This window comes from Myodes glareolus, chromosome 5 (assembly GCF_982192425.1).
Source record: "Myodes glareolus chromosome 5, mMyoGla1.1, whole genome shotgun sequence".
Taxonomy (NCBI): domain Eukaryota; kingdom Metazoa; phylum Chordata; class Mammalia; order Rodentia; family Cricetidae; genus Myodes; species Myodes glareolus.
In genome coordinates, this window is record NC_142030.1 from 105919751 (window position 1) to 105939318 (window position 19568).

The 19568-nt window shown below is 49.2% G+C and overlaps 1 protein-coding gene across 1 annotated transcript in view; it reads right to left on the bottom strand.

The window, feature by feature from the left end:
* Positions 1–19568, bottom strand: part of Tfcp2l1 (transcription factor CP2 like 1) — a 58743-nt gene that overhangs the window by 19760 nt on the left and 19415 nt on the right. The window contains exons 3-8 of the mRNA XM_087906603.1: positions 9344–9420; positions 8827–8932; positions 7708–7814; positions 5930–6082; positions 2918–3028; positions 710–801 (exon numbers count right to left, since the gene is read on the bottom strand). Coding sequence (XP_087762729.1) covers positions 710–801; positions 2918–3028; positions 5930–6082; positions 7708–7814; positions 8827–8932; positions 9344–9420 — 646 coding nt within the window. The remainder of the gene's footprint in view (positions 1–709; positions 802–2917; positions 3029–5929; positions 6083–7707; positions 7815–8826; positions 8933–9343; positions 9421–19568) is intronic.

The following is a 19568-nucleotide window of genomic DNA, read 5'->3' on the forward strand; positions in this document are numbered from 1 at the left end:
CCAGTTAGAATCTGCCTATCAGGTCTGCCCCGTCCTATTACCTTGTCTTTGGGGCCTCATGGCCTATCTGTGGCCGAGTCAGCCAAGGTTCAGCAAAACTAGCTTTGGTACAACAAACACTGAAACCCAGGGTGGAGGCTCCTACCTGGACAGTCCCTCAGGAAGCATACACAAAAGTTAGAGAGAAAACCAAGGAGAACCTTCTAAATGCCTCAGCCATCCAGCACCCACCTCAGGTGAACACTGGTTTTCAAGGTAAATTCTCACAAATCCAATGCCACTTGTGGAAGTATGCAGAAACATAAACACACACACACACACACACACACACACACACACATACAATCTCTCCTCTCTCTCTCTCTCTCTCTCCCTCTCTCTTCACGTAACCTGGTGTGATGACACACAAGAGGTTGACAAAGTAAGTTCCAGGTCAGCCTGTGCTAACCAAGAAGCTCAATCCTGCCTCAGAAACCCAAGGCTAAATAAGGGAGCTGAGGGTGTAGCTCAGTGGTAGGGCTCTTGCCCTGGATTCTACCCAACATGGGGGTCAGACAAGGAATAGATAAATATGGCCACAATTGCTATACCAGTTAGCCACACTAGAACCCAGATAGATGCCAGGCCATGGGATGAAGGAAGTGGACCCAAACAGGAACCTCTACCCCACTGCATGCCAGGACCCCAAGGAAAGGAAGATTGGACATACCCTTCACCGAGGCCAAAGCTGTTGGGAGAGCCATTACAGCTTGGGGATGGAGCACTGTTCACCTGGTAGGCTACATCAGGCCACGGAGAGCACTGTGGGAAGAGATACAGACAGCATGACTCAACAGCTGTCTTAGGATAAGCTCAGGAGAGCGGCCCACGCACCTTAGGCCCTTTGACGTAAGCAATCATCAGCACTGACATGTCAGCACAGCCCATACTGACAGCACTCACAAAGAGCCAGGACCAGCCACACTGCACAGTCACCCGACATGACATGGAGCAGGTAAACCAAGAAGAGCACCCCTTTCAGCTTCCTGGTAGTCAGCCCAAAGGAGAAAAGAAGCATCATATAATGTCTAACCCACAAATGCAGACAATCAAACCCCAACTAGTCACATATGTTGAAATACATGTGGAAGATATAAGGAAGATAGATGACTTCTAAAGAAAACAGTACAATTCAGAGCTAAAACCCACTCTATAAAGTGAGGAGACAGCATGCAGGGCAGGGCTGCAGCAGGCTGGAGGGGTCCCGGAACTCCTCCATGAGTAGCCCCTCCCAGCCAATGTGCACAGTTACTCCACTTTAGTACCCATCTGGGCTCCAAAAGATGGAAACCATGTATGATGTGAGTCTTCCCCTGGAGGACATTCCAATGCACGGGCCAGTCGGGGGTGTTGGGGAGAGAACACAGACCTCCAGGGAAAGGGAGCACCCCAAGCCTGAATTTCTTCCCTTCCCTCTCGGAGGCTGAGAGGGGCAGTGTGAAGCATTCCTAAAGACTGACTATCCCCCACCAAATGCCAGGTTGGTGAATATTTAACCACTGTGAGTGTGGGCTGGAATTTGTTGATGCTAAATCCTACCGAGGGAGGAAATCTGATGAGCTGATAGAAGGGGCACGCTGGCATCCCAAGGTCAGAGCCTCAATTCTTTGTACCAGCTGCACTGTGCTATGGTGAGGGCCTGCACAGACACACAGCACACTCTCTTCTTTCAGGGAAGTCAGGATTAGAACAGAGAGTTGGGGCTCAGCCAGGATGAGAAACATCACTAGATGGGGTATTCCTGGCAGCAGCAGCAGCCAGGCATGGAGCAGGCATGGGAAGAAACTGCATGAAACGGTCCTTGTGTCCTGCTGGCAGGGAGCATGCGGAAACTTTCCTGTTCTGGGCTCCCTGCCCACTGTCACCCTCAGGAAAATAAAGTGCCAGTACATACTTGCAAATCTCATTAGCTTTTTATCCGTCTTATGCAAACATGCCTCGCATGTGACTTACACATACACACATAGGCATATGCACAGCTAGGACCTGGCCATCCTCCTCTTGGATTTCTATATGCAAGTCTCACCATCACCATAGCCTTGCATGGCCATCCTGGGTCTTATATACGCCTTCAAAGGGAATCCAACTAGTCAAAATCCCAAACACAGTAAGGCTTCTGCCACAAGCCAGTTCCTTCCTTCCACCTTGGACCTGGGGGTCAAGTTGCTAGACTTATGCAGCAAGCACTTTTACTCTCCTGAGCCATCTCTCAGGCCCTAGCAGTGAATTATAAAAAGTCTGTGCTTGCTTTCTGCACATTGTGATGCACACTTTTAATCCCAGGACAAGAAGCAGAGGCAGGCGGATCTCTGTGAGTCAGAGGCCAGCCTGGTCTGATCTACATTGAGAGTTCCAATACAGCCAGGGACACAGAGGATCCAGTCTCAAACAAAAGCCAGCGCCTACACTACCAGAATAGAGCAGTCCTGCCAGGTGCATGTCCTCAACAGGGCTCCACAGGGACACTGAACAGTTGGAGTGGAACCAGACTATGAAAGAACAGCAAAGTGACCCATTAAATACAAGGACACTGTGCAGCAGAGTGGGGCATGGGCTAAGTGTGCGCACACCACCATACCTGCAAAGGAAGACAGAGGCCCGCAGAACCAGAGGACCTGGGTGCCGAGAGGCTGAGAGTGGGGGAGAGTGGGGCATCCATCAGTTGACAGCAGAGATACTTTTGGTTGCACTCTTTTACATTTTGTACCACGTGGCCGAATTATGACCTGTTTGTCCACATTTTCAAAAGTACCAACGTATTCAAAGGTAACAGGGAGCTCAGAGTGACCTCAGAACTACTCGCCATGGCCATCTGATGTGTGCTCCCGCACACCTGGCAGTCTTCCACTGCTGTGCACCACCCCCAGCCACAGCTCACCTCAGTGAGGATGGTGGTTTCATAGGATGGCTGGTACTTCTCCTTCTCCTGAGCTGTTCTTTTTTCCATCTTTTCCCGGTCGGTTTTCTGTTTCCGGTCAGCTCCCTTTGGCTGCAAGTACAAAATACAGGGTTCCTTGGCTGGGAAAGAAAGACCAAGGCCCTGGGCTCCCACCTCAACCTGGCGCCGGAAGAACAGGCAGGACAGCTCTGCACCACCCCTGGGATCTTGAGCCGATCATTTGGTAGCTCAGGAGGTACTTAGGAAAGATCGCTACCAATGGCCACTTGCTTCTGAGAGGACCCATGGAGAACCGAGATGAGAGCTATACCACCGTGCTGAGGTGACTGATGGAGGTGAGAGAGTGGCTACTGGCAGCCTGTGCCATGTTCACCTCTACTCAGGCCCAGCACACCCAGCCCTCAATTCATCTCAACCTCAATGGCATATCCGTGTGGCTAAATTACAGGACAGAATCTCCGTGCTATTCAGACTGCCCTGGCCTCACAGCCAAACCAGGGAGGCTCAGGGCCTGAGCTGCTGGCGGAAGCCCGAGGCTACAGTCCCTCCTTCCTTGTCCCTCCCCTATGACTTCCATCCTGCTTGGCACAAGACTCAGAGCCCCTCAGCCTGAGCAGTTTTAGTACACACTTGTGCTATGCAGATACCAGCAATTAGTTCAGGTCTAGTGGCCCCCAGAACTTCCAGGCCAGCGTGTGCCTTCCTCAGGCCATGCCTTTCAGTCCCTTGCTCAAGGGCTTTTAGGGAAGCCTCCTCTGGTGACACCAGCTCCAGATCAAGATAAGCGTGCAGTGCAGCAGGCAGAGTATTCAATGTGTGAACAGACGAGCTGTTAGGATCCCAGGGTCACGGCAGCCACATCCAGCCCCCTGGTGAGGCAGGTGCAGCTAGACCTTCCGCTCTCAACTGCATGTCCTTCAGGGGGCTGGCTGGTCAGACCATGTTGGCTTTCTCTTTCAGAATCATGACACATCAAGAACTTGATTTTGGGGGGCTGGGAAAGATGGTTCAGCAGTTAAGAGCACTGACTGCTCTTCCAGAGGTCCTGAGTTAAATTCCCAGCAACCACATGGTGGCTCACAACTACCTCTAGTGTGATTTGATTCCCTCTCCTGGGATAAAGGTGTACATAGAATACTCAATACAAAAAATAAATCTCTTTTTTTAAGAAAAAAAAAGAACTTGATTTTGATCCCCCTGAAACTATATAAAAAGACCATGGCATAGTTGGACAAACTATGGACAAACACTTATAATTCCAGAGGTGGAGAAGCAGACCAGTAGATCCTTCAGCCTAATGGTTGACCCCTGATCTCCACGTACTACACATGTATATTCAACCCCCACATACACATACAAACACTCCTTATACATACAGAGAGAAAAAGTATTTTATAGGGAACACACCTGCCATGTACTGACTCAAAGCACCAAGCCTCACAGAGGGTAATGGCAGTCTTGCTTTTCTGGGGGCACCAAGTCAGTTGGGGGGGCAGCCTCAACTGCTCAGCCTCCAGGTATGGCCATCCCCGCTCAGGAATAGTAGCCTGAGCTTGCTGAAATCGACTCTTCCCTGGTCTCCAGTGCCAGCAGGTTCCAAATTTACCTGGGTGTGAAGAAGGGGATTCTGGGACAGATAATAAGGCTGGTCACCTAAAGTGACCCCTAATGGGAGGAGGCTCCAATTCTCTACAGGTAACAGAAGCAATTTAACCTGCTGGTCATGGACTAACCTTGTGCTCTAAGAATGACAGGGGCCTAATGCACCTTCCATTTCCCTGAGGCCACAAGGGACTGTGGATAAGAACACTGGCTCCCACCTTCAGTAAATAATCTAGACTGAGGAGGTAAGAACCAGCAGTGAGAGACTGCAGGGTGAATCAGGACAGCAAGAGGCTGGATGGTCTTCTGAAGATGTTTCTTTCTAAGATGAATTTGTTTCTCCTGGTACTTGGAACAGAACTCAGGACCTTCTTGCATGCTAAAGCCAATCCTCTACCATTGAGCCCCTCACCACAGTCTTTTGAAGAGAAAGCTCACCTGAGTCTTCTCAATTGTAGAGTTCTTGTGAAATATGTGCCATGCAAGTGTGAGAGCCTCAGTGTGGAACCAATACTCATGGAAAAAATCCAGGTGTGAGGACACACACACCTGGAGTAATACTGGTGCTGAGGAGGCAGAGGCAGGAGGGTCCCTGGAGCTCAGGGCAGCTAGTCACACTGTATTGGGTGAGCTCCGAGTTCAGTGAAAAACACAGACTCAAAAACTAAGACGGACAATGAGCTAGAGAGATTGCTCAGAGGACAGAGTCAAGGCCTGATGCCATTGAGTCCAATCCCTAGGACTCACATGGTAGAAGAGCTGACTTCTGTCCTCTGACACCTCCCTCTCTCTCTCTCTCTCTCTCTCTCTCTCTCTCTCTCTCTCTCTGTGTGTGTGTGTGTGTGTGTATGTGTGTGTGTGCACACACAAAGCCAATCAATGAAGAGCATTGGGCTAGACCTCCAAGAACGGCCCCCTTGGGCTCATGTTTTCTTCTTTTTTGTTGTTTTGTTTGAGACAGGATCTCACTCACTTTGTTGCTCTGGCAGGCCTGGAACTCACTTTATAGACCAGGCTGGTCTGAAACTCACAGAGATCCACTTGCCTCTGTCTGAGATTAAAGGCACCGGTACACCGGCGTTTGTCCTCATGTTTAAGGAGATGCTGATGGGAGAACATATGAATTTCTGTGAAATTCTTGGAATCTAGGAAAATGCAACTCTAAAAGGATGCAAAGTCCATCATTCTTACAAAAGCAGAGCCTTGTACTGATGTAGCAAAGACACCCCTTCCAACGCTTTTGAGTAACCAGAGAAGGCTGGGCAGGGACAGGCCCAGATCCTTGAGATGGGAGAAACCACACACCCAGTTGGGCCTATGCTCTGGGCAATAGCAAAGCGCCATTTGGCAGACGGGTTTGACCAGGGTTGGCTGTGTAATGCATCCTACCTTGAACACCTTGATCTGGCAGCTGGCAGAGTGGAGATGCTCCGTGTATTCCCCATTCTCGTTCTGCTTAAATGTGTCAATCTGCACCCGAAAAGGCACTCCTTTCTCGCCCCCATGCTTCCTGGGGGTGAATTCTGTGCTGATACAGTGCACCTGAGCGGGGGGGGGGGGACCAGAAGTCAGGGAGGGGAGGAGTCTGGATGCCCTAAGGCTCCTCTCCCCCAAGGAGTGACCATCCATGCTTCAACTCCAGGCTTTGTTTAAGTTCCCATTAACCGCCACATCAGGTCACGCAAGGCCTCCCTGCCCTCTAGCCATGACACACACAATGTCCACTTCTGTCCCTTTATTTGGGGCTCTATCTGATCAGCTGAAGCCTTATCATTGTTTTGGGCCAAGAAACAGCATCAGTCTCTACCCAGGAACCTCGCTCTTTGTATATCCCAGACTTGTAAGGGCAGATGAGCACAATCCTGGTATCCTGGTTCTTGAGCGAGTCTGCAGCCATAGTCAGAATGCCCAATTCATCTCTGTCCTTCTAAGTACTTACGACAGAGAAGGCGCTGGATACCTGTGCAGTGCTCTGATACTATTGTTATAAAAGATAGTATTACTGCAATACAAATCTAACTAAATTTTGTGACAAGTATATTATTTGCTCTTAAAGACTATTATCAGTGTGTTTCAAAGTGTGTGTGCAAGCATGTGCCTGTGCACCTGGAACACAAATGTTGACATTGTGAGTCTTCTTCAGTTGCTCCCCATTCAACTTAGCACTCAGAAGGCAGAGGCAGGTGGATCTCTGTGAGTTCAGGGCCAGCCTGGGCTACTTAGAGCAGTGGCTCTCACCCCTCCTTTAATATAGTTAGTTCCTCAGGCTGTAGTGACCCCAATCATAAAATTATTTTCTTACTGTTTCATCACTGCAATTTGCCACTGCTATGAATCTATCTTTGGAGATAGGGGCTTGCTAAAGGATCGCAAGACCCACAGATTGAGAACCACTGACAGAGTATTCTAGGACAGCCCAGGGCTTCATAAAACCCTGTCTCAAAACAAAAAAATAAAACAAAACAAAAAACCCAATTTGTTACATTTTTATTCACTGTGTGTATAAATGTGGGAGGGAGGATGGGTGCCAAAGGCCAGAAGAGCTTTGGAAGCCAGCTCAACCCTTTACTGTCTAGGTCCACAGAATTAAACTCAGGCCACCCGGCTTAGCACCCGGTGCTTGTACCTCAGGCCATCTCATGACTCCAAATACTTGTTTTTCTTTAATGGTGTGTGTGTGTGTGTGTGTGTGTGTGTGTGTGTGTGTGTGTGTGCGCGCGCGCGCCCATGCGTGCGCGTGTACACAGTATGTTTGTGTGCATCCACAAAGAGATTACAGATCTACCTCAGTCTACTTTGCTGTTTTAAGTCAGGGTCTCTCCCAGGCCTGAGACTCACTAACGGAGCTAGGCTGGCTGCATTCACCTACTTTCACCCCACCCCCACCACAGTACATCACCATTCTAGTTTTTCTTATATGGAGGATTGAGTCCAGGTTCGTAGGCTTTTGTAATGAGCACTTTACAGACTGAGCCATCTCCCTAGCCTTGAAAATATCAAATCTTTTTCAACCTCACAGCGTTCTGTAAGCAAGAACCCCAAACATAATCCTACAACATTCCAAGTCCTTGCTTCAACCTCCTGACATGCGACCCTGAGCCCACCCATCCTTGGTCCTCCCTTCAACAGGTGGACGGGTGCTCCTCAAAGCTCTCAGGTTTGTTTACCTGAATGAATGCAGATGCTCTCTTTGCCGGATCCCACAAAAACTCCACAGCATTCAGTTGGGTTGGGCTGGCCCTGGGGTCCAAGATACCAACAGACAGTGGAATATCTGCACACACACACACAAAAGTGCGACGTCAGCCTCTCCCAAACACCAAGGGGAAGGATCCCAGATATGGACTCAAACTCGTGTGCTTTGAAACCACGGCTGAACTGAAACTAAGTTTTACCCATCTCTGCTGGCAGATAGCCTGGCAGGAATTGTTTGATGCCTTTATCCTTTCTTATGGAAAGTTCCTCTTGATTTCCATCTGAAGGGCTGGCTGTGCCCTGGTCTGCTACCCTATCATCATCGCAGCTTCTCCCATAGCACAGCTGAGGGCTGTGGAAGCGGGGTGGTCAGTACCTGAGCCCTCCAGCTCTGTGATATGCCCACCCTTCGCTAGCCACTCGTCAAAATCCTTGAGGGAGTCAGGCATGGCGGCACATGATGCACTCAGGAGGCAGAGGCAGGTGGAATTTTGTGAGTTTGAATTCAGCACGGCCTACACAGAGTTTCACACCAGCCAGGCTGACTGGCCTTAGAGAACGCCCTGAGGGCAGCACCCAGTGAGTGGCTTGGGTCACGAGTGAAAGCTGTTTCTTTCCTCCTTCCCTCCCTCCCTCTTCCGCATATGTCTATGTAGGTATTTGTGCCAGTGTATGTGTGCGCACATGGACACACATACATGAAGATCAGAGGTGACCCTTAGGTGTCACTCTTCGCCACAGTTTTCAGAACAGGGTCTCTCGTTGTACCTACAGCTCATCAACTCAGCTCAGCTAGCCAGACAGCAGGCACGAGGGAGCTGCCTGTTTCTGCCTCCCCATAGCTGGGATCACAAGAGCTTGCCACCACACACGGCTTCTTTTTACAGATTCAAGGGATTGAACTCAGTTCCTCATGCTTGCACTTGACCAGCCAAGCCACCTCTGTCTCTGCCTGAGCCATCTCCAGTGCTAGGACTGCATGCATGCGCCGCCAAGCTGGGCTCCCCTGTGAGCATAATTCCAAGTGGGATCCACAAAGAACCCCCACGTGGTCCAAGTGTTCAGGGTTGGCACTGGCTGGGGAGACTCACCAATGTCCAGGATGCGGTCCCCAGGCCTGCTCCACCGCCAGCCCTCCAACTGCTGGTGCTCCATGTACTGCAGACGGCGGTCATGAAAAACTACACGGATGATACTCTGTGGAAGGCAGATGTCAAGATGGCTGTGTGTAGGGACTGAGGGGCCCCAAGAAGAACAGGCCTCCCTGTCCCTGGCCAAGGAGAACCCGCTGCCCCCTCCAGACCCTTTTCTTGGGAACCCCAAGGACATGGACAAGGGTAAGAAGGGTGCTGCTGCCTTCCATGGCTCCTGGAAGTCTGAGCAGCTTCACATACACGTGTAACTATTGCACTATTCTATTCATGCAGGGAAGAAAGGCTCAGTGGAGGGCAAAATGAGGCAGCCCAGAGCACACTCCATAAGCCACTCTACCCTGGCCCACTGCCTACCCACTTTGTGGGGACAGTACACTCCAGAAACTGGGACCATCCCCAGCCCCCAAACATTCAGACCCACAGTGCTCCCCCTCCAGCATGAGTGCTCACCCACCTTCACATATTTGGTGTTCAGATCTTGGAAGTCCCCTAGCTTCCGATTCTCCAGCAGTCGAATTTCATATGACTGACCTGAGGGAGGAGGGAAATACATTCTCCATTTCTTTCTGTAATTTTATTTTGAGACAAGATCTCAGTAGCCTGAGCTGGCCTCAGACTGCTGTGTAGGTAAGGAGGAACATGAATTCCCAGTCCTCCTGTTTCTGCCTCCCAGCCACATCCAGTTTATTCACGGGTTCCAGGGCTCCGAGATCGGGTCCACACACTTGCCCAGCGAGTACTTTACATACTCAGTTAAAAAATTTAATTTATTTTTAAAAACCAATTTCTCAGAGCCAGAGAAATGACTCAGCAGTTCAGAGCACTGGCTGCTCCTCCAAAGGACCTCAGTTCAATTCCCAGCTTTACATGATGGCTCATAACCACCTATAACTACAGTTCCAGGGGATTTGGCCTCTGAAGGCATCAGGCACAGATGTGGTGCACAGACAAACATGCAGCCAGAACAATACACATAAAGTAATTTTAAAAAGTTAAAAATTACAAATTCTCAGTCAGGCATGCTGGCACTCGGGGGGGCAAAGGCAGGCAGGTCACTATGAGCTGCAAGCCAGCCAGGGCTACACAGTGAGACACCGACTCAGAATAAACAAACAATCCATTCCTCAAAGTTTCATTTTAACATGAACAGCTCCTATGAGCGGCGTAGCAGGGAAAGACTTCCCCAAGCTGAAATCAGAGACAAACAGGAGACAGGGCTCTAGAGTCACATGTATACAATGTGAACCTAAAACAAAGCAGTGTCAGCAAGCCCAGTGACTACTGAACAACTTTACAGGCATGGATGTCTGTGTACCACATGGCAGCCTAGAATCCCAGTGTAGACGCTAAAGCTGGAGAGAAGGATTGGCAGTTCAAGGCCAGCATAGGCCATGTGGTGAGATAATTTGTCAAAGAACAAAACAAGGAAGTGGTGAGATGGTAGAAGCAAAGAACAAACTTCCACAACTTGTCTTTTAACCTTCACACACACACAAAACATTTTAAACAAACAAAAGAGGCAACTAGTTAGATCAGTACCTACACCCTCCTTCATCCAGTTATGAAAACTGGGAATGTGGCCTTAAATTAGGACAGACAATCTGAACAGACAATTAAACTAAGGATTCTAAGGTAAGGGGACAATTGGAGAAAAGCCTGGGCCCCAAATCCAATGGCATGTACAGTGACACACACAAGTGGCAGAGAGGGAAAGGAGACTACCAGAGTGGAGGAAAGTGATGTGGCCACAAGCCAAGAACTTCCTGGAGACACCAGAAGGTTAATGGACAACAGTGGCACCTCTCATAGGTGCAGCCCAGCCCCCCAAGATGCTTCTCTTCCAGGCTCTGAGCTGTGAGAACCAGCTGCCGAGGAAACAAGCCAAGCAAGGATGGGCACAGAACCGGAAATCAAACCATTCGGTACAAATATTTGCTGAGTAACAAGCATACAGGGAGCACTCTGCAAACCCAGGAGCTTTGAGAGTAAGTAGAAGGGCCCCAGCCACATGTGGACCAGATTCCTGACCACAGTTGCTAGGCCTGGACCCGATGCTGGCTGTGCACAGTCACCACTGTGTGGCTGTGGGTGAGCGTGTCTGTGTGCGTGGACGCTCTCGATACATACGGAAGAGCAGTGCACACGTGTAAGTGTGGAGGTCAGGGGACCACAGCTGTCCTTCCTCAGTCATCAGTCAGGCTGGGTTGAGAGCCTCTCACTGGCCGGGGGTTTGCCAAGTTGACTGGCAAACTGACTGGCCAGAGAGCCCCATAGATCTACCTGTCTTTGCCTCCCTCGAGCTTGACCTACAAGAGAATGCCACCATGGCCACCATGCTCAACTTTCCTATGTGAGTGCTGGGAACCAAACTGTGCACCAAGCATTTTTATCAGTTATGTTCTTAGCAATTCAGACATTTAAGCTCCGCTTCTAGGCCCCTAAACCAAGAGTCCAGCACTCCCTAGGCCTGGACATACTAAGGACCTTCCACACCCTAACTGGTTTTTCCAGTGTCCTTGCCTTTGCTGAAGAATGTAGATGGTGTTTGGCAGAGGCCCAGGGCCCAAGTGGTCATTACATGAGTTTACAGGAGCCCCAGGGAGTCAATTAGCTCTGGCCCCAGGCTCTGCAGGGTAACTTCTACCCAGGTCAAGCAGAGGTAACTCCTGCTGGATAGAGAATTGTTTCCAAGTCTGCACCAAGAGGCAGCACTGGCAGGTCAGACCCACTGCGTGGATTGTGGGCCAGGATTACATGGTGAGATTCATCACAGTGGGAATCTAGCCTATGCTCTTCCCACGTCATCTTCCTGCTCCTCCCTCTCCCAAATATACTGCCAACGATGCTCTCTAGCTCCCTCCCCACCTCCCCCAAGTCAGCCTGTCCCAGTGTGCCTCAAGGCTAACACACTAGGACCAGGCTGTCCTCCCCACTCCTCACATGCAAGTCTGTGAGCAGGGTCACATAGACCAAATTCACCTTGGGTGGCTTGGCCAGTACTATTTTGTATGCTTTTGCACTCACATGGGCAGAAGGTTCTCTGAAGGCCTGGACCATGTCTGAGGTCTCTGGGTAATTGCTGTGGGGTTTGTTGCTGTTGTTGTTGAGGGGAGGGTTGGCTTCCAGGCTAACTCAAAATTGGAAGACTCTCCTGCCTCTGCCTCCCAAATCCTGGGATTAAAGGTGTGCACCACCACCATCTGGCCTCCCCGAGTCCTGGGATTAAAGGTGTGCACCACCTCCGTCTGCCTCCACAGTCCTGGGATTAAAGGTGTACACCACCTCTGTCTGGCCTAATTGCTGCTTTGCTCACAGCTACAGTTGGTACACAGTAGGTGCTGTGCAAAAGATTGTGTGATTTCATACTCTGTGGACATGCACATACTATATGTATATTAGTGTTCTTATATGCAAATAAGTGTATATTGCTCTTAAGTGCAAATGTGTGCACATACATGGAAGCTAGACAGTGTCCTCCCTGGCAACCTCCTTATCTTTTGGACTGGTTTGGTTTATGGCTGGTAGACTGGTACTATTGTGTTTGAGACAGGTCTCTCTTATGTAGCTCTGACTGGCTTGGGACTTCTATGTAGAGCAGGTTGGGCTTGAACTCAGAGATCTGTCTGCCTCTGCCTCTCAAATTTGAGATTAAATGAGTGCACCTGGTTCTTCATCATATCTTTTGAGATACAAGTCTCTCACTGAACTTGGAGTTCACTAATCCAGATAGGCTTGTTAGTCAGCAATCCTCTGGGACACTCCTGTCTCTACTTTCTCAATACTGGGAATACCAGCACCAGCTCTTCTTTCTTTCTTTCTTTCTTTTTTAAGATTTAACTTAAATTTTTGTTTATGTGTGGATGCCTATAGCAGCCAAGAGAAGGGAACAGAGTCACTGGAACTGAGGTGATCGGCAGTGGTGAGCATCCTTGTGTGGGTGCTGGGTCCTCAGAAAAAGTATCAGGTGCTCATAACCCAAGTCGCCTCTTCAGCCTCATCATGCCCAGCTTTGTTTGTTTGTTTGTTTATTTGGTTTTTCAAGACAGGGTTTTTCTGTGTAACAGTCCTGGCTCCTCGCTTGGTAGACCAGGCTGGCCTTGAACTCACTGAGATCTGCCTGCCTCTGCCTCTTCATGCCCAGCTTTTCACGTGGGGTCTAGGGCCTCATGCTTGCACAGCAAACATCTTACCAATTGAGCCATTTCCCCAGCCCCGGTTTTAAATTCTTTACAATGTTCTTCTATGTTCCACAGGGTAACACACTCTGGTTCTCGAAGGTTTGTAATTTTCCAGGTACTCAAACAACACAGGGAAAAGGACTGGATGAAGCAGAAATTGGAAGGCTGAGTCCACTCGTCCTAACTAGGACAGGACAGGTAAAACAAGGCTGGAGGATGTGGGGAGCACGGGGAGGGCTCTGAATTCGAATAGGCAGGGTGTCCATGGTCAAGGAAAGGAATGAATGACAAACTCCAAGCAAAAGCCCAGCAAGGCATGGGGATTTCCTCTGAGAATGATAGACAGCTTCACTCATGGGAACACACAGCTGGCAAAGACTCCTGGGACAGTTATTGATTGGTTGCCAAGGTCTCTCAACTAGCCAATAGCAACAGAGGTTCCCAGGACAAGCTCAACACCTAGTGAGTGACAGGGCCAGACACTCTGTGTCATTTTCTTTCAACTCTTCCTATTGGAAGGCATGTGCTTAAGGCGACCCCAAGTACCTTACAACATCTTTCTGCCAAGATCTTTTCCAACATCCCAAGATTTAGGATCCATTTGACAACGGAGAAGAGAAAAGAAGTCTTACAGGAAATGAAAATTTTGATCTCAGAGTTATGAAACAGAAGGGTTCCTGTGATCTGTTTGTTTCTGACACAGCGTTACCAGATAACTGCGAATGACTTTGAACTTCTGTTCTCCCCACCTCCAGGATACCAAGATCACACATCACCATCAATTTATGTGGTCATGGGACACCGAGGTCAAACCCCAGGCTTTGTTCATGTTAGGTGAACACTAGACCAACCAAGCAACACCTTAAACCACTTGTGGCTTTAAACTTGGATCAATATTTTAAAGCACAAATCACATCTGAAGAAGCATAATTGTCAGGCGGTGGAAGCAAACACCTTATGGCCCAGCACTCTGGGAGGCAGAGGCAGGTGAATCTCTGAGCTACATGAGAAACCCTGTCTCAAAAAGCAAGCAAACAAACAAACAAACAAACAAAAAAAATCAACCAAACAAAATAATTATTCCCCAAAAGCAAATAGCAATGGGGAACCAGTTCTTGTGGGGTCTCTAAGAAATAGAGACTCTCTATTTCTTACTCAGACTCAGACCTGCACTCTGAAATGTAGACAGTAACTGACATTTGCAACAGCAAACTGTTGAGTGGCTGACAGTGTGGCCAGCAGGGAACCTGATGCAGGGAGGTCTGAGGGTCCCAGAGAGGAGGAAGTAGATGGAAAAAAAGAAAAGAAAAGAAAAAATAGGCGGTGACTGAGGCCAGAAAACTGCTTCAAGGAAATTCCCTGGGAAGACCCAGCCCTCCTTGCAATTGTTAAAAGTCTGCCAAAGGACAGCAGGGAAAGAACCCCAGGTCACTTTGTGATGTAAACTAGCCCTTGGCAGGTAGCTCCCAGCCCAACCCAGGGAACTAAGGTGACCTGGGAGTGGCAGGAACTTAGGCAGGACTCAACACCACCCTCTCAAACAGTGGTGGCTGAGCCGGGTGACCCCTTCCTTCTACAATCTCTGGGCTCTAAGGAGTAATGTCTGTCCCTCCCAAAGAGTTCAGTTCAACTTCACCTCAACCTCAGAGGAATGACCTGGATGGAACATGCCCAAAGGGGCCTGGGTCTCCAGAATGGGCAAGGAAATCTCCAGGTTCTGTTGGCTTTGCCTGCCAGCCTAGCCCCCTTACCCTTTCCTTACTTGACCTATGAGGACAGGTTACACAAGGGGTAGACACACACGCAGAGACACACACACACACACACACACAATGTAAATGTATGTCTTCTTAAAGCTGCAGTTCTCAACCTGTAGGTCACAACCCCTTTGGGGTCAAGTGACACTTTAGCAGAGGCTGCCTAAGACCATCAGAAAATACAGATATTTGCATTATGAGTCATTACAGTAGCAATGAAAGTATTTTTTTTTTTATGGTTGGGGTCAGACATGAGCATTAGAGTCACAGCATTTGGACATCTGAGAACCACAGCATCCCTGGCAGTTATCAGAGTTCCTCAGGCAGTGACTACATCAGGACCAAGAGGCAGCCAGTCCCAGAGGCTAGGACCCCAACATTAGAATGAGGAAGCAGCTCGAGACTGTGCAGGTGGGGAAAGGGCACAGCTGAGTGTCAACAAAAAGAATTTATAGACATCCTGGCGGCAGTCAGAGGGTCTGGGATTGAACTCAGGTCCAGAGCCTGGACCTGCTGAGGCACCCACTGGCCCGCAATGTGAATTTTCATACAGCCCTACATCTTTCCTGTGGACTCTCTTCCTTCTCTCTACTTCTTTACCTTTCTGCCAGTCCCCTGCAGGTCCTTCCTGCTGCATCATGGAAGTCACAGGTCCCAGTGGCAGCTGTCCCAGGCAAAGTCTACCTGCTGTCCTGAACAGCTCAAGATTCTTGTTCATAGTCAGTCTCACAATAAACACCCCCCTCATAGTCGAAATCTCACCACAACCCCCTAATATAGTCAATCTCACCACAACCCCCTAATATAGTAAATCTCACCATAACCCCTAATATAGTCAGTCAATCTCACCATAACCCCCTCATGCAAATAAGAGCTGGAGCTGTTGAGCCAAGAAGACCATGGAATCTTCCTTACCCCCATGAATGATCAGCAAATGCTCAATAAAAATTACAGACTCTGGTTCACATCAGGTGATCAACAAGGAAACAAACACGGCAGACTGCTAGTGTCCCACAGGGAAAGACTGGTCACACATTCTAGTTGACATTGTGACAACCCTCAGTGTGATGGTGAATACCAATTGTCAAGTTGACAGGATTTAGAATCGCCCAAGAGACCAATCTCTGGGTGTGCTTTGTGAAGAACTTTCTAGGTTAGGCTAACTGAGTTGGTAAGGCCTATTTCAATGTGGACAGCACCATTTCATGGGCAGGGTCTAAGAGTGTCCCTGCTTCCTGGCAGCAAGCCCAGCTGCCTCACGTTCCCACCACTGTGCCTTGCCTTCCTGCCATGATGGACTGTGAGCCAAAACAACCCTTTCTTTCCAGAGGCTGCTTTATCGGGAATTATTTCACGGCAACGAGACAAGTAACCAATGGCCTCAGACGCCCCACCAGACACTAATTTACAAGGCGCAGGGCACTAATCCACTGGTGCTTAAGAATATTTGCACAGCGCTAGGGAGATGGCTCAGCCAGTAAAGCCCTTCCTTGCTCATATAAAAGACAGGTGAGCATGGAAGCCCATCCATGTCTTAGTATGTGAGAGGTGGAGACCCTGGAGCAGGCTGCTTAGCCAAAAAAGCCAAGCCTCAAACTCAGGGTTCAGCAAGAGACCCTACTGCAGTATATAAGGTGGAGCATGAGAAAGGAAGGAACTAGACATCAGTCTGCCTTGGACATCTACAAATACACAAACATACATAATATATACACATGCACACACAATACACACTCATATAATACATACACATATAATACACACAAACATATGCCCATACATACACAAACATACATAATACATACACACATGCACACACATATACACATGCACACATGCACATATACACACAAACACAATACTTGCACATGGCTGCATCAAGCAGAAGTACTGAGAGCTAAACTTGGAAACAGTAAATGACCCACCTTTGGGTTCTCAGGTAACTGTAATACAAAAAGAAGCAGGGAACAAGGCACACACATTCACTTAGGGTCTAAGCTGGCATCATCTGAGCACAGAGGAGGCAAACCTCAGTGGAGCAACACTGTACAGTCACCTGGCCTGCCTCCTTCAGTGTTCTGATAGATGGGGGTATAGGCAAGCCAGCTGGTGGGAGAGACTGCAGACAAGGCAGGAACCTGCTACGATCTAGGGCTGGATCTGGCCCAGTGAAAGAGCACTCACTGGCAGGCTGGCACTGGCACTGGGAATCAAAACCCTGGGTTTGATTCCCAGGATATTAAAAAAAAAAATGGGTGATAGGACAGGGCCACACTGTGCAGCTCCGGCTGACCCACCTGTCTCTGCCTCCTGAGTGCTGCACTTCATGGTATGCAGTGCCGTGCCAGGGCCTTAACACTGCTGAGGCTGAACCTCCTCAGTTTGGGAACATAAAACAATGTCCTTGGGGGCCTGGACACCTGAGCTCAAGTTCGGGGCCCACAATGTAGACATACAGAACCAACACCTACAGGTTGTTGTCTGACCTGCACATGGATACTCACACACTTATAAATACTAAAAAGTATAAAGGAAGTCCTGCTCTTGAGAAACATGTGGTGATGGATGCAATGAACTGTGAAATGACTCGACATCGGCCTTGACCCTCCACACTCAAGCACACACATGCTCGCCTGCACTCCCACACATCCAAATATGCATACATACACATGCAAACACACACACACTCATCTACCTATTACAGATGCAGAGGCAGATAAATAAAGACTCATACAATCTATTCTGACCTTCATCTGTCGCAGTGTACACATATACCCAGACAATTACAAATATACACACACTAAAATAAAATTTCAAAATGCCTTAAGAAAACAGTAAGAACATACAAAACTGGGGTATATTATGAGTAAATTTGAAGAAACACAAACCAAAAAAACTGACTGAGCCACTCCAGGCCACAGACAATGTGCAGGGTAACAATGGCTGCTATTTATTCTTTCAGAGGCAAGTTGGTACCCCAAGGCTCATCAGACAGGGGGGCATTTGAGGAGATGGAACCAATTAAGAGGCACAGACATGAGTAAGTCACATCAAGCAGACAGAAGGAAGCTCCCACCCAAGGAGCTAAGACTCTACAGGGCAGACGCATGGAATGCAGCTCGGTTGGTCCAGCACTCACCCAGGGTGCAGAGGCCCTGGGTTTGCTTCCCAACACTGCACCAACAGGGAATAAAGATGCACATCTGTAGTCCCAGAAGTCAGAAGAGGCAAGACGGTCAGGAGTTCATTTTAGACTACACTGTACAAAGTCAGTCTGGGTTCCATGAGACCCTGTCTCAAAAAACAAAAAGCCCACAGTGCAATGTGACAAGGAGTTCAGGGCCGGGGAGGGAGTACTAACATGCCCAAGGCCATGGTGTATTATAAGTCAGTGGCAGAGACTCAGCAGCCTGCAGCCTAGACCGAAACAAGGAAAAAGGGAGCAGGACCAGGGCAGATACCCTGGGATTGAGCCCAGACCCTTCCAGGTTTGGTTTGTGTGACCAAGCAGTTCTGGTTTTGGCTTTGACATTTTTATTGTTATAAAACCAAACAGAGCCCTCATGTGTGTTAGACCAGTCATTTACCACTGAGCTACACCCTAGTCTTACAGGCAAGTTGTAAAGTTGTGTGTGTGTGTGTGTGTGTGTGTGTGTGTGTGAGAGAGAGAGAGAGAGAGAGAGAGAGAGAGAGAGAGAGAGAGAGAGAGAAATGAGAACTAGCTAAGTGAGTATGTACGCAGATGCGAACCACACAGAGTCCACAAAGGACACTGGGTGTCCTGCTCTGTCACTGTCTCATTTCCTTGGAGCTAGGCTGGCAGCAGAAAGCCCCAGCCATCCTCCTGTCTCCACCCCTTACAGCACTGGGGTTACTGATGCAGGTGCGGTCACGCCCATCATTTTACATGTGCACTAGAAATCTATCTGAACTCTGGTCCTCATGGTGGCCCAGTAAGTGTTCTACCCATTGAGCCATTTCTGCAGCTTCCAAAGCCAAGTTTTCAACCTCCCCATGTCTCCTTCTTAATACCTGCAGAACGCTGCCTGCAGCACTTCTTGTTAGCACGCTGCACGACCACAGTGAGGTAAGAACAGTGCTTTCCCACCTGCTCCACTCCACTGGTAGTAGTGCGCCGGCATCACCCTGTTCCCCAAGAGACCCCGCACTCAAGGTCAATAGTGTGGGGAGGGACTAGTAGAGACCCATCCCCAGGGTTTAGACTCCAGACAGCCACTGTCTCCCAGAAGCCAGCTCCCGTGTGTGGACATAGTGCTGCCCAGAGCCGCAGCCTATCCCAGCTGCCCTCCAAAGGGCAGAGCCCACCAAGTACCTTTACAAGAATGGCATACAAACCGGAACAGTTCTACCCAGTGGGCAGAACCCCGAGCAGGGCCTTCTGCCCAGATCACCATGTTCCCAAGAACAGGAGGCAATTGCCTGGGCCAGCCAAGATTTACAGGTTGTTTACTTTCCAACAGTTGCTGGTTTGGGTAATGAATGCCACGTAAAATATATAAGAGCCATTATCATGCCAGAGAAAGGAGGGCAGTGTGCCAAGAGTCCTACACAGCGGAGGAAAAGCACAGCGAGGTGGCCAAGCAGCCCAGCACATGGGTAACCTGGCTTGTCATCACCCCATGCGTAGGGCGCTAGGCAAGCACTTGTGACTGTGACCGAGTGCACTCAAGGAGATGGTGCACATCAGGCGCTCATCAGCGACAAAGGCCTTTCTGTCCAGGGA